The 15,520-nt window shown below is 40.4% G+C and overlaps 1 protein-coding gene across 7 annotated transcripts in view; it reads left to right on the top strand.

Annotated features, from left to right (window-relative positions):
* Positions 1-15,520, top strand: part of FYB1 (FYN binding protein 1) — a 171,986-nt gene that overhangs the window by 59,715 nt on the left and 96,751 nt on the right. For all 7 annotated transcript variants that reach the window (XM_058308203.2, XM_058308185.2, XM_012520798.4 and 4 more), the window contains exon 2: positions 9,048-10,212. In XM_058308203.2, coding sequence (XP_058164186.1) covers positions 9,048-10,212 — 1,165 coding nt within the window. The remainder of the gene's footprint in view (positions 1-9,047; positions 10,213-15,520) is intronic.

Below are 15,520 nucleotides of genomic sequence, written 5' to 3'. Positions count from 1 at the left end.
GGAGCCTGGGGAAAAAAAGGGTCACTATGTGTTAAGACCAGAATACACTCCATGGAAAACTTAAAATTGAAAATAACACAGTTTTAATGAGAAAAGGTGAAACCCAAAGTGAAGAGTCCCATGGTGACAAAAGTGAGAAAAGTTGCTCATTTTCACAGCAGTCTTATTACTGTGCACTTCAAGAGACAGATGAGGTAAGAGATGTGAAGTGATTATATTGCTTAATTCTGATTACAAAATACTGAATGTATTTTCTTCAGAGTTCAAAAGAAGAGATGTAATGGTGGAGGTGAGGGGGGGGAGGAACTTTGTCATATTCTGTAGACTGAGATTTCAAAATATCATCCATTTTAGTTTGTGGAATTTTCCATAACCTTCCATTTCTAAAATCTAGATTTTACTGTCCTTGGATCAAACTGAGGACCCCCCACTGACAGGCTGCTGCTACCTGTCTTGATGATCTTATAGAAACCCTCTCTTCTAAGCAGTTCTCTTTACACAGATGTTTTCACTTACCAATGAAGGAAGTCTCTAGAAAACTCTACAGATGGCCTCATCCCTCCATCTTCACCCCACTCCATGTAGACCACTTTCTTTTTTTTTTTTAAAGATTTATTTTTTAAATTTATCTTCCCTCCCTCCCCTCCATTGTCTGCTCTCTTGTGTCCATTCACTGTGTGTTCTTCTGTGTCCGCTTGCATTCTCACTGGCACCGGGAAGCTTTGTCTCCTTTTTTGTTGTGTCATCTTGCTGCCTCAGCTCTCCATGTGTGCAGCACCACTCCTGGGTGAGCTGCGCTTTTGTCGTCCGGAGCATCTCCCCTTGCAGGGTGCACTCCTTGCACGTGGCAGCTGTGCGGGTGGGCCAGAGGTCGAACCCTGGACCTCTTATATGGTCGGCAGACACTCTAATAGTTAAGCCACATCCGCTTTCCCCGACAGACACTCTCAGTTTCTAACCTATTGCTGTTCGTAGCAAAGGAATTCACTGTCCAGCCATGTGTATGTGTATGTGTCAGTGTGTGTCACTGTGTTTGCACATCTGTGTGTGTATGAATATTTATGTGTGTTGGGAGAGGTGTGGAGGCTGGGGACAAAAAAAGGAGTGTGACGTTTTTATTTTTTTCCCATATCAAAGGGTAGTTTCTTAGCCACCAAGAATTTTCACTACAAACTTCATATGTTTTTAGCAAAGTGAATTTTCTTTTGATTGTTTATACTATTTATATATGAAAATAGAACAATCACAAGCAATGGTCATTGAAGTTAAACTCTCTTAATTTCCAGGTGAGACAGTTGGAGATACAGGAAAAATAAAAGAACTTGTTTTATGGGGTGCACACCAAATATTATCCTAAGAACCAAGTAAGCCACTAGCAAGATATCTTGTAGTTAATTAATTTTCAATTATCTGCAAGTTCATTAGTCAAACTATAAATTTCCTTAGCAGACTGTGCTCTAATTTGGTATATTTAGTGAATTCAGGCTGAGTTATATCCTAAGCACAGTTAAGCTAAATTGCTGTAACTATATATGTAATAGAAAAACAAAAAAGGAATGGTTTTAGTATTGTTTGTTGTTTTATACTATCTACATCCTGCTTTATATTATCTACATTCTATTACTATTCCATTGGAATCAAGAAATCAAGAACTTACAGCAGAACAAACTTCAGGAACACAGAAAGATATGTTTAACTTCCTCATCCCTTTATACTTAAAATCTTGGAGGACATGACAAATTCAAAACCGTATTTGTAGGGGAGTAGATGTGTCTCAAGAGGTTGAGCACCTACTTCCCACATGGGAGGTCCCAGGTTCAGTTCCCCGTGCCTCCTTAAAAAAAAAAATGACAAAACCAACTCAGGGGAGCTGATATGGCTCAGTAGTTGTGCACTAGCTTCCCCCATACAAGGTCCTAGGTTCACTCCCCGGCCCCGGTACCCGAAAAAAACAGAAAGCAAACAAATTTTAAGATATGTATTTGTACAAGAGCCATTTGGTAAGATAACCAGGAAAAGAAAGCGTCAAGCTGCTAATTTGTAGAACGATGGTGATTTTAACGCTTCTGGTATTTAAGGACAAGAAGGGTGCACGAAAGCCCAACTGATCAATACACCTTGAGAATTGAAGGTGACACGCCATTTGGCCATTCCCATGTTATACAACTTGCTAAACTGGCTTCCTTGACTTCAATTCACCCTAGAGGTGAGAGCACAGCAGGAACAAGGAAAGAGTCCAGAGCAGCAGTGCCTGAGATGAGACGAGAGCCAAAGGTAGTACACAGACGTCTGCAGGGGTTTTCCACCAAGGTCCTCAGGCCAGCCTCCGGAGGGGACATGACCAAGCGCACATAGCACCTAGGTAGTCACCACTTCTACCAGAGATTTCCTTCTTCCTACATTACACCGCACAATGCAAGGCTGTCAGGGACAGGGCTTTGCAGGCTGCTGAAGCGGTCTGAAGTTTCATTCCCACCTTCACCAGTCAAAGAAACGACGTGGTGTGTCACAACCAGGGCTACTACCGCTGCTTCCGCTCCCGCCTCCTTCTCTACATGCCCTTGCCCAGAGTCTGCAGCATGCAGCCTGCCCCTGCCCCAAGAACTCAATTTGCGGTGAGAGATAAGTTCCCACATCCTGTTGAAGAGGGGCTGGGTGCTCTCTCCTGCCTCAGAGGCTCACCCAACTGGGATGGGCCAGTGCCGGCTCACTGTTAGGGAGATTTTCTGTTAGACACAGTGTTCTAAAGAATAGACTTATCACTGGGGCCTGACACTCTTTAGGAAGCGAAGCACAGAATTTCCCCAGATATCAGCTGTGTGAACAACCATGAGGAAATTCAATTCAGTTCTGTCTATCGGCCAATATAATTAATTGCATATTATGGAAAGAAAGAAGGCGGCTTTCGGGGGGTGTCTGGACTGGGGGTGGGGGTGGGGAGGTCGTTGTGGAGGAGGGAGGATAAATCCAGGACTCTGTATTTTACATCTGTGTGTGTGTGAGAGAGAGAGAATGTGTAGAGGAGTGGAAGGGCTGGTAGAATACAGTATGTACCTAAATTATGATTCATTAAATACTTAACTCTTTAGACCTTGTTAATGGAAGATGAAAAATAGTATTGCAAGTTCATTTTCTCCAGGGAAATTTGCCATCTGTTGTATTTATGTAAAGTTTTGTTACAGTGTACTCTCAGCTAGAGTCCCTTAGCTTTATCTTCTTAACTAAAAGCAGTGAGAGGAGTTTTATTATGTAGTTTCTGACAGAAAGAATTCTAAGAAAGTCTACTTGCTTTCACATCAAAACAACTTGCTTTTCCAAGTTTACTGTGTATAGCAGACCAAGTGTCTTTTAAAGAGGACACCTTAACCACTGTGTTCATGCATGCGTATGTGCGTGTGCATGTGTGTGCATGTGTTGGGAAGAGGCGAAGGGCTACGTTGTGGGGGAACGTATCTGTGTTCTCTTTAACCCAGTAATCCAGGCAATACAAACACCAAGCTGAATACTGCTCCTGCAGGAAAGTGTGAGCTTCTTCTCCACTGAGTATATTACAAAGTTTCACCAGCCCTTTTGCTGCCTAAAGGATGGTAAGTTTCTTCCACTTTGTTTGACCTTCTGGTCAACTCACTGTACCCAGGCTCTTATTATGGACAAAATGGCAGTGGAACTAATTTATTTCAATGAAATAAACCAGTGATTCAACCAGATAAGCCATAGGTAATGGTATGTTATCTCAAAACAACAAATAAAAAAATAAAGCCCACAAACAAGAAAATTGATCAATGTATTTTTTATTCAAAAAAGAAACAAATCTGGGTAAATTATTAATATTCATTTACTGCCGCGCTCATGATTACAAGCATTACGTGCAAGCTAGGTCAGTTTATCCTCTTTTCCCTTGGGCTCTATCCAAAGAAGACTAACAGCTTCCATTGGAGTGGTTCATTCTCTTCCTGCTTTAATTGCAAAAGTGACACAGCCACATTTTAAGGAGGTAAAAGCAGGCTACAAAATTACTTTACATTCACTGGCTATCCACAATTCATGAGAGTTTTATTTCTTTTGTACTTTACTAAACTTTAGTACACACTAAAAATGAGACTTTTAAAGACATGTAATTTTAAAAATGATCTCTAGTGGTAACTTTTAGGTATTTAGTTTCTGTACAGTTATTTGTGTGTTTACAGGGTACTCCGTTTTTCTTTTAAGTAACAGCAGACTTTCTGGTAAGATATTTTCAACAGTACTAGATTAATAGTATTAGATCACAGTTTTCCAACTTCTCGATTTTTTGTTGTGGGGCTGTCCTGTGCCTCAACAGGATGGTTAGTGGCATCCGTGGCCCCTCCCCTCTAGATGCCATCGCACCCCCAGTCAGTCACGGCAATCGAAGACGCCTCCAGACATTGCCAGCGGTTCCCTGTGGGGTAAAATTGCCCCGGTTGAGAACCACTGGATTGGCTTAATAGCCAAGAGATATCAAAAATTATGAATACGATAAAAATTTTAAAACCCTGTTCCTAATAAGAGATTTAGGATATTTTTAATTTCCCCCATGAAAAATCTGTAGGCTAGCTGGCTACAAAAGGTAATATGTAAATGCACATTTCCTTGATGCCTGTTATTAATGCCATCTCAGCCTTTGTTTAACTAGGGACTTGATTCATTTTCTTTATGAAACTGCTAAAAGCAAAAGGATTTTCTGAAGGCTGATATCAATAACCAGAAATTCAGAGGATGCAGCTATAGCTTTTAGGCTGACAGCTATCTTCATAGAACTTGCGGCAAAACTGAAAAGTACATACTAGTGAAGATATGAAATTCTGAAGAAGGGAAAAGTATGTGAAGACTAAAGGAATTGTATAATTGTAGAGTAATGGATATGAGTAGTTTGGACTAAGCATTATATCGTTACATAATGGGTAGAAATAATGAATAACTTCAAGTGACTTTGGATGAGAATGTTCAAGTACTTTGATATGAAATGCTTGTTTTACTTAAAATAGCCTAAAATCTGAGGTCCTCCAGTTGGTGAAATACCTCTTCTTAAGTAGAAGCCTAATCTTTAAACCATTAGTGGTAAAGCATATCCTGCAAAGCACTGTGCCATGATATGTGTCAACTGCCAAGGGAAAAAAAGGCAGAGTTAATATGGAAAATATTTAATAACTGGAATTGCACAGATTCCAACCAGCCAGAATAGTTGCCAACCATGCATCCACCTGTACTGGTGTATATCACTTGAATCAGCTCTGGAAAAAAACAAGGTACAGAGCAGGAATTTCTATTTATGTAAAAATAGGGGTAGGGATGATGTGCGTGTGTATGCACATACACGTGTATTTGCATATGCATAGTTTAGCACGGCAGTATAAATAAGAAATGATAACAGTGGTGCCTTTACACAGGGGAACTGGATAAGGTCACCAGATAATTTATGGTTTAAAGCGGATCAATTCTGAGAGTAAAGGTGATCATTATTAATAAGTATTCCAGAACAATAAACTGTACTACGTAAACCAGAATATATGATCACCATAGAACTGGGGGACTACTTTCAGAGGTTAGAGGAGACTTACTTTTCACTCTATTATATGTTGATACATTGCGCCCCCCACACACTTTTGTATTTTTAGTAAAAAGAGTGGAATGGATATTCAATCTGCAATGAAATTAAGAAGGGAAAATATTAATTTTTTAATGATTTTTGCCTTTCTATCATATTGTTAAGGAAAAAATGTAGCCATTTTATTGATAAGATTAAGATGTTGAAATTTTTAATCTAATAAACTTATGATGACTACCAAATGACCCCAAAAGCTAAGAAGACAATCTAAGTGATAAATGGGTGTAGAGGTTAAGTCAATTGATTTTCCAGACATATTAGTAAGCTCAGGAACTCTTTTCTGTGTCTTCAAGGACACTTCAAGTTGCCCTACAAAGGAATTTACTGCTGTTTTATTTCCCTATCTTTCAATATCCAGTGCAAAAATTTCAGAGTGTGGCATCCCCAATCTCAAGCATAATGACTCTATGGTGTTATCCAGGAGTACTTTGGTTCCACTGAGACTCAGTTAAAATACGTAGCATTAATGATTACAGTTCAGAATTTGGTTGTTTGAAGAAAATGATGCCACATGACTAGTGAATTAGTGAAACAATGATGGTAGACAACCATTGGATTTATATCATGTGTAATTCTTGACCTAAGAACCTTATATACATTAATTCATTTATTTTAAATCCTGTGAGATAGCAACACTGCTGTTTTTCCCATTTTATACATGAAAAATCTGAGCCTAAGAGAGGTTTAGAAATTTGCTCAACATCACACAGCTAGTAATTGGCAAGGTCAAGGTTTGAACCCAAAGAGATAACCCCAGAGCCTGAGCTATTTGCCACAACCCGCACCCCCTCCTGGAGCCTGGGTTGGCAGCTGAGAGACTTTGGCTTCCAATTCTGATTCCACCACTACCATGTTTCCAAAACCAAGAATCAGGACATGGAGTATGACAATGGTCTAGCATGTTTGGAGTTGTGTTTAACCCATGAAATCCAAAACCTGAGGTTGCTATAATTAATTAGAATGTCACTAAAAGTTCCATAGGTTTCTGTTTCCTTACCAGTAAGGGAGGAGAACTAGATGATTTCTAAGGCTTTACCTGCTTTATAAAAATAGGAGGTCTTCCTATGTGCCACACTCTCTTTAAACTGTTACAAAATATTCTTTCACTTAATCCTCCTAACAGTTCTATGGGAGGCACTGTTATTATTACTTCCATTATGGAGATGAACAAACCGAAGCCCAGAGATTTTAAATACCTCGTCTAAAGCCAAATAGCTAATAAAATTCAAACCCAGGCCACCTGGCTCTTGAGTCTGTGCTCTTAGCCTCTTGCTATAAATCTAGAATAAAAGACATCTTTCCCAGAGACAGATGGAATGGTATGGAGCAAATTTTAGTATTTGATGCTTCTTTATGCTGCTGTGTTTTGCTAAGGTTTGGAGTCTTTTGTAGGGAGTCTGTGATCTCGCCGGAGCTACAGAGAAGGACTCACCTTCTATTTGCTCTCCTAATACCAAAATTCCCTCTTGGTTCTGCGGTCTTCCCATATGTCACCTTCAGGTATTGCTGAATGATTTGAGGTAATCCTGGGGATAGAAAAGTGGTAAAGGGGGACAAGGTAGAAAACAAGGAATTTTCAATGACTCAGCTATGGGGTAGTAAATTAAAAGTACAAAATGCAAGCTGGAAAGCGCTGCTTTTGTCTGGTTTTCTCTTCCAACCATGGCCGTTCACCTCTCACCCTACAAATGCACATGCGCTGTAGGTGGGGTGGAGAGAAACCCCTGAGAGCATCCTTCCTTTTAAAATCACTATGCCTGGCTCACAGCTCAAAGCCAACCTGCATTCCCCAAATACGCATTGAGCTCCTGAGGGTGCAAGGTCCCGGTCTAGGTGCTTTGGGGATACAAAGAGGAACGAGACTCAGTTTCCAGACTTGGGAGCCATTTGTAATAATGATGGTTTCCATTTCTTGCACCTATGCTGTAAGCCAGGCAGGCACCTTAAAAATTCCATCTCTAATTCACGCGCCAGGCTTCACAGATAGATATTACTGTCCCCGTTTTATAGATTATGCAACTGAGGCCCCAATGATAAACTAGGATTCAAAGCAAGTCCCCACGCTCTTTGAGTGACAGCCTCCTGCATTCTCAGGCTCTCTTTTCTTTCCTGTGGAATGGAATTAAACACCTGCCTCTTGGGATTACTGTCAGAATGAAATGGAATGATATGGGTCAAGCGTCGGGTTCAGAATCAAGCATACTGTTTACACATTCAATAGTGGCTCTCAAGTTGTAAGAGGAAATAGCACCGGTGGGTGTAGAAGTGACTGAAATGCTGCATGAGTTCAAAGAGGGAGTAAATCTTCCCAACTGGACAGGATCTGGTTTTGTGGTATTTGAGTGGGGCCTCGAAAGATGAAATGTGTTTGGGTATGTGGCCATGAGAGGTGGGGGCAGGAAGAGGGGGACACTTTCTGGGTGAATTTTAAAGCACAAGAAAGGAAATGGTCATGGGCACATGTGTACCTTCAGTGATTTTATAAAGCCTTAGGTTTTTAAATATTTCAAATAGAACCAGAACATTTCAACACCTTTCTTTTGAAAGGAAGGACAAACACATTGTTTATTCTCCCAGATTAAATGGGATTCTATTCTCACAGAAGGGTGGACAAGGAGGGCAGAGATTCTGTAGCAGGACCTGTGAGAAGGAGTGATATTCTAATTGCCATTATAGAAGGGCCGAGAGCGGTGGAGGGAGAAGTCTGGAAAGGGTGTTTCCCGGCAGTCCCCACTGTTTCTGTGTTACCTTCCAGATGAGGCCATCTGGAGACGACCAGTTCTCAAAGTGAAGATGCTCTGCCTGCTCTCTCTGGAAATAGTGAAATCAGCAGCACTGCATATCAGTAAATAAATTGAAAGCCCCATTTTATTATGTACTTATAAAAATGAGTGAGTTTTCCTGTTAGCAGACAGAAATTAAATGTTCATGGGAACAAGAAAACTTTTGCAAACCCACAGGGAGCACTGTTAAATGTGACGTTTAATGCATGCAACCTAAGTCCCAGAAGAGGTTACTTTCATTTTTTAAAAGTAGCTTCTACTTAAGAGTCTCAACTGTAAAACATGAAGTCATTTGTTGGTCATGTCCATTTTCTCAGGTAAGAAAAAAAAGTAGAGAAATACCAAGTTAGAGTAAATCCAATAAGATACCTAGTAAAAAGAGTGAGAGGAAAGGGAAAAGGTTAAGTAATTACTTAAGCAAAATTACGTGAGTTAGAAAAAGTACACAACAATAGCCCTTTCCTTTCAAGAAACTCACAACTTACTTTACCAGAGAGGAAGATAAATGTTACAATATCTTGCTAACCAATCAGCAGTGCTGCGGGCCTCTAACCAGGAAACCCTTTAAAGTATAGTATTTTAAACTGTGCAAGTGCGACTTCTGGCTCTCAGCTAGTTTTTGTTCCCTATTCTTGTAGGATGGAAAAGCAAATGTGAAGTCCCTCATGGCGAAGTTTAACTCAGGGGGCAACCCAACAGAGGAGGCCACGGTCAACAGACGACCCTTCAATGTCCCAGGGCAAAACTCATCTTCAGGAATACAAGCAAAAAAGAATTTATTCGACAGCCAAGGAAATGCCAGCCCTCCCTCAGGACCCGGCAACATACCTAAGTTTGGGTCCCCAAAGCCACCACTGGGAGTGAAACCTACTCCTGAGGACAAGCCTGACAAGGAGCCCAAACCTCCATTTCTAAAGCCTACTGGAGTCAGCCAGAGACTTGGGACACAGGCAAACTCAGACACCAGAGACCCTGAGGTGAAAGTGGGGTTCCCAAAACCTGTAGGCTCCAAGCCCTTCACCTTGCCCGTAGAAGATTCCAAACCTGTGTTTCCACGGCCACTGGGGAATAAGCCGGCACTTCATAGCGTCAACCAAGACAGAGACTTAAAACCAACAGGCCCGAAGCCCGGGTCTAATTCTCCAGCCCAGGAAAATGAACAGAGGCAAGTTTTCCCAAAGGCAGTTGGGGTTAAAGGGAAGTTTCTCTCAGCCTCACAAGATCATGACCTCAAACCCCTCTTTCCCAAGCCTGCCTTTGGCCAGAAACCATCCCCGTTTTCCGATGCTTCCCATGAAGACGAGGGCCCCGCTAAGAATGTGTCTCCACAGAGAGGACCCCCAATTCCCCTGGGAGCCAAGTCCAAATCCGGCCCTTTAATAAGACCAGCAAGGGAAGGTCCTGAAAATCGAGACCCTGGAGGTGATTCACCAAGTACCGCTTTTCCTGGAGTGGTTCTGAAACCTGCAGCCAGCAGAGGGGTCCCAGGCTTCTCCAAAACTGCTGAGGAAAATAAGGAAGAGAGGAAGATAGATGCTGCTAGGAACATCTTCCTAAGCAAAATGAATCAGGAAGAGTCAGTTTCCGGAGCCCCTCCTGCCAAATTCCCTAAGGCCCCTTCTAAGCTGACGCTGGGAGGGCCGTGGTGCCAAGGTCAAGAGAAGGAAAAGGCGGACAAGATTTCAGCCACCCCGAAGCGGAAGCCATTGCCTTTCTTGCTCGCCTTGGGTCCACCTCCCCCCAAACCCAACAGACCACCAAACGTGGACCTGACGAAATTCCTCAAAAACACATCTGGAAACAGTGAGTTCTCTTCTCATTTGCTATTTAATATGCTTCTTTCCACAGCAGAGGGTATTTTAACTTCTGGGGGAAAATTTTGATAAGCAATGAATCCAGGCCTGGTACTTATGTAAATGTGATGAATTTTCTTTGGCATTTCTTTTCTTTGATGTGGAAAGGCCTTAGTTCTGTGTAGGGAGGCTGGTTTGGGGGGGCCATCCATTCATTTGACGGATATATGGTTTTGCTTAATGATGAACATTTCATTTACTTCCTCAGTTGTTTCATTTCTGTTGAATGAGACCGAGGTGTCACCCCTACTACCAGAAAGGAATTACACGGAAAGATGAACAAACCTCTAAGTCAGTGTTTCTCAAGCAGGGGCAGTTTTACACAGCCGTATCCACACAACAGTTGGCATTATTGGAAGGCACCTTTGGTTATCCCGATTTGAGGATGCTACTGGTATCTAGTGGGTAGAGATGCTGCTATACATCCTGCAAAGCCCAAGACAGACCTCATAACAAATAATTTTCCAACCCAAATAATAGTGATTTTTAATGTCCAAAAAATTCATCATGCATTTCCTGAGCCCTAATATTCAGAGAGGAAAAGGACTTGTGAAATGGCACATTGTGGTGCAAACTGTGACTATTTCCCCTTTGCTAAACTTTTCTGATTCATAAAGTATACAAAAGCCAGAATAATAAACCAGACAAAGTGAAAGGTTATTCTCCTTCTGGGTAAAATCGTTTATTTAATATTGTTACTGGAGATGTAGCTGCAGTACTACTCCATGTATAATCTGATACTGAATGACTTGGTCAAGATTTGTAACCCTGCATGTTAAGGAGGGAAACAAGATCAGTCAAGCCCTGAGATGATTAACAATTTAGACAAATGATGTGCAACCGCTGCTTATTGTGAGGGGGGAGAAAGGATGCACGCTGGTAACCACACTACTATTAAATATCCTTTTCCTTACAAAATTATGGTCTAATTAAAGCATAAAGTTTCTAGGCATAACGGTTGTTTTTCCTTTTTGTGCTGTAGAGGCATCTGACAATCTGTCAACTCCCTAAGTAGTCTCCCTCTGTTGATAAGCAGAGTAGTGATCGAATCCTCCATTCATTCTATCATACGGAAATCAAGTTTGATATGACTCTGTGACCATCCATCTTCTAGAAAGAGTCAGGCTTGTTACAGATGGTGTTTCCCCCTCTTCTGTCACCTTCTTGTTTCAATTCTGGCTCAGAACTTGAAACTGTTATTTCTGGGCAACCTTTTAAAAACAATTTCTTCTGTACCACAGACAAACAATTATGCATCACCTCCACGGCTGTGACTTCAGGCTAGGGAAATTGTTCTGATGTTAAGCAGAAACCCCTTGGAAGCTTTCTTCCAACTCTTCCAACGTTGTTTCCACTCCATCCCAGGGTTGGGTAGAGGTAACATGTGGTCTGGTGTCATACTTTTGAATGAGGTTCCACACGAGCTTATGAAGTACTTTCTGGCTCTGCTCAGTGCCATTTTGCCATGGCAGGCCTGGCAAAATGAGACCACTGACTTTCAGGGCAATAAAGCCAGGAAGGATCTTGGTAAAAAGCTCAGAGTAGGCAAAGCTTATCCTTGTGCTCTTTCTTCCCCTTCAGCAACTCTCTCTGTCCTCTCCTGATCCCCAATCCCCCCTTGGTCGGCACCCTCTCCAGGGCCTTGTACTGCAGTTCAGATCTAAATCCTCTTACCAGTGTACCCTATCCCCAAGCTGTGATTCCTCAGGACCCATTATGCTCCCAATGGCCCTCTTCCCCTCTTGGTCCAGCTCCTCCACAAGTCAAAACTCCAACCCTATTAAATTAAACTAACCTCAGATTGGTGTGGGGAGAAAGAAATCTGATTCAGAACTTTAAATTCTGAACAACACCCCTTTAAAACATTCACATTTTAAAATAGAGTAATTTTTAAAATAGAAATTGGCTCAAAAGAACTTAAAATATAAACTAGTATATAGTGAAAAATCACTTTTTGGTTCTCGTCTGCCATTTGCTGTGTCTTTCCAGATGCCGCTTTTTAATTTCTTATGTGTCCATTCAGTTTCTTTATATTTTCACAAGCCAATATGAATATATATCTTAATCACCCCACTTTTTACACAAGGTGTAGTAAATTATATGCAATGCTCTGACTTTTGTTTTTTTCCTTCCAAAAATAAATCCTTGATATCTTTCTATATTTTAATAAAGAATAATCAATTCCTTTTTAGAACCATATAATATTCTGGTAAATGGATGGCTAGCTTAATTGATATAACAATTTGGATTGTGAGCAGACTTTTGCTATTAGAAACAATGCTCATGTATAACCTTGTGTATATGTCATAAATGAACATTTATACTATGAAAATAGAGATTTTCTTAATAGCTAGGTCTGCTGACCACTGAGCCTTCTACTGCCATTTTTCCTAAACTATGCTAGAAATATTAAGTAATCTGGCATTCCATATAGGAGGGTTCAAATATAACAAAATTGGAAAGTATGTATTCAAATTATGTGATAGGTGTATAGTAGATTGGATTGATGTAAAAGACTTAAATTTCGGTTATTGCAAACCAAAAATGCCAAGATTCAATTATTTATCATCCTAGAGAACATTGGGTCATGAGTGGCAACTTACTAGATGTACTCATATGGAAATATGCAGGAATATTGTATGTACAATCTTTAAAAGGGAAAGGTGCTTTAAGGGTCATTAAGTGAGATTATCCCCATCCTTTCACAAGGGAGGTTAGAGGCTCAAAGATGTAACTAACTTATCCAAAGTCATAATACCTGGGATTAATTTCCATATCCTCAGACTCCAAGTTCAAGTTCTGTATTTCCTCTACATACCATCCTGCCTCTATAACATGTGTATGTTTACATAAGTTTATGTTTGGTGCTTGTGTAAATATTACTATTCATAGTGAATATATACGTCTATGTGTATTTTTACACACACATATACACACACAATTTAATTTTTTTTTCCAAAGGGCTCTCCCAGTTGTGATTTATTTCTCACAATATCCCATGAAGTAGGTAGGGCAGTTTTAATGATCCCATTTTATTTTTTATCATTTAAAAAAAAAAAAGATTTATTTATTTATTTATTTCTCTCCCCTCCCCCTTCCCCCACCCCAGTTGTGTGTTCTCTGTGTCTATTTGCTGCGTCATCATCTTTGTCTGCTTCTGTTGTTAGTGGCACCGGAATCTGTGTTTCTTTTGGTTGTGTCATCTTGTTGTGTCCATTCTCCATGTGTGCGGCACCATTCCTGGGCAGGCTGCACTTTCTTTCGTGCTGGGCTGGCTCTCCTTACGGGGCGCACTCCTTGCGCGTGGGGCGCCCCTACCCGCGGGGACACCCTTGCGTGGCAGGGCACTCCTTGCGCGCACCAGCACTGCGCGTGGGCCAGCTCCACACAGGTCAAGGAGGCCGGGGGTTTGAACTGCGGACCTCCCATGTGGTAGACGGATGTCCTAACCACTGGGCCAAGTCCACCGCCAAATGATCCCATTTTAAACCAAAGTGCAGAGTGTCTAGGACAATATGACAGGTACTGAAAGAGCAGAGACTAATACAGAGTTGTTTACCCATGAACTGTAGACTTCAGAAGTAGTAAACTTGGCCTTTAAGCCCCCTCATTTATTTTTCAGCTAAGGTTATATCTTTAGGCAAGTTGCTTTATCTCTTTCAGGCAATGTTTTTTTTATCTGAAAGTCTATTTCCTTTTTTATATAATGCCACCTATTTCATAGGTATATTCTAAGGAATAAATGAGATAGTGCTTAAAGTACTTAACACATTATTTGGCATATAGAAATAGCAAAAAAGAGTGAGTGCTGTCTCTATTTTATTATTTTTATTAGAATTCAAATTTTATTCCCAGATCATATATATATATATATATATATATATATATATATGTTTTTTTACTGTTATATATTATTAAGATTATTCTAGGAATCATGAAACTGCATTTTACACACCTGTATTATTTGTAAAAAATATGTGAGTTTGCTAGTGATATACATAAAATCATGCCAGAGTTAAACAATGATGACCAGAAGAAAAGTTTGCCGCCAGAAGTCCCTGGAAGATACATTTTCACCCCCTCCCTCTTTCCTCAGATGCCCCTTTCCCAATAAAAAGGGGGTAGAGAGCACTGAGTGAGGTCCGAGAGGAACTGGATAACAGTTACCTCCAGATTTTGCTGCCTTCCACTAACAACAGCCAAGGGAAAGTATTTGGTTTGGCTGAACAGAGGTGTAGAGACCTGCCAGGGTTGATGGCGGTTGTGCCAAGACCCTGGGATCATCAAGAGCAGTTTTCAAGGTCATTGTTTCAGGTGTGCATTGACCTTCCCCTTTATCCATCAGCTTGGAACTAATAAATTTGTCCAATTTGCTGTGATTATGATTGGCAACTTCCAGGGAAAATGGTTCTGGGTGTGCCACTACAAACCCTAATTTTTCTAAGTTTGCAGTATTTATTCCAACCCTGACAAAGACATGTCCAAATACACCTTGCTAGGCATGAATTTTCATATAGCATGCTTCAGAATAAATTACTGGCTACATGATATAATTAGTAAATTTATTCATTTATTTATAATAAGATGATGGGAAAGAAAGGAGATTATATGCTTTAGAAGAAATGAGATTCTATTACTAAATGTTTATCCATTGAGCTTTAATAGATACTGATTGGAACAAAGTAGAATCCTTTCCCGGTGAATAAATAAATTTATTCTTAGAAGATAAGTTTTTTCCCAGAAGAAATTATAGTAGTGTTCAAATCAAGTAAAGTCTCATCTAATAACTCTGTAGGTTTTTGAAACTATATCACTTTTTTCTTAGCTTTGATCTTCCTTCCTTTCCAAGTTCTCATCCAATTCCTTAAACCTCTTCCCCAGTGATACCCTCCATCTTTCATTGTTGCTATCCAATATATTAACCATCAAAATATTTATCATTTATTGAGGATGTTTTATGTGTCAGATATAACGTAACCTGTGTATTCCTCCTAGGAGTCCAGAGAAATAGGAATTATCTGAAGAAACTAAAGCTCAGAGAGGCTAGATTACTTTCCCAAAGCTGTAACATTACTAAACAAGGACAGGGCTGATCCTCAGGTCTCTTTGTATCTAAAGCCTGTGTCCCCACTTTTGCTGGGCTGCCTCTCCTAAAATATAGTATATCACGAGATAATAAATCAAGCATAAATGAGATCCAAAGAATCATCATTCTTCTCCTTTTCCTTCTCATTTTAAAAAATACTATACATAAGTTC

Source organism: Dasypus novemcinctus, chromosome 2 (genome assembly GCF_030445035.2).
Source record: "Dasypus novemcinctus isolate mDasNov1 chromosome 2, mDasNov1.1.hap2, whole genome shotgun sequence".
In the NCBI taxonomy this organism is placed as follows: domain Eukaryota; kingdom Metazoa; phylum Chordata; class Mammalia; order Cingulata; family Dasypodidae; genus Dasypus; species Dasypus novemcinctus.
The sequence above is the reverse complement of the archived record's forward strand: the minus strand, read 5'-3'. Positions and strand labels throughout refer to the sequence as shown.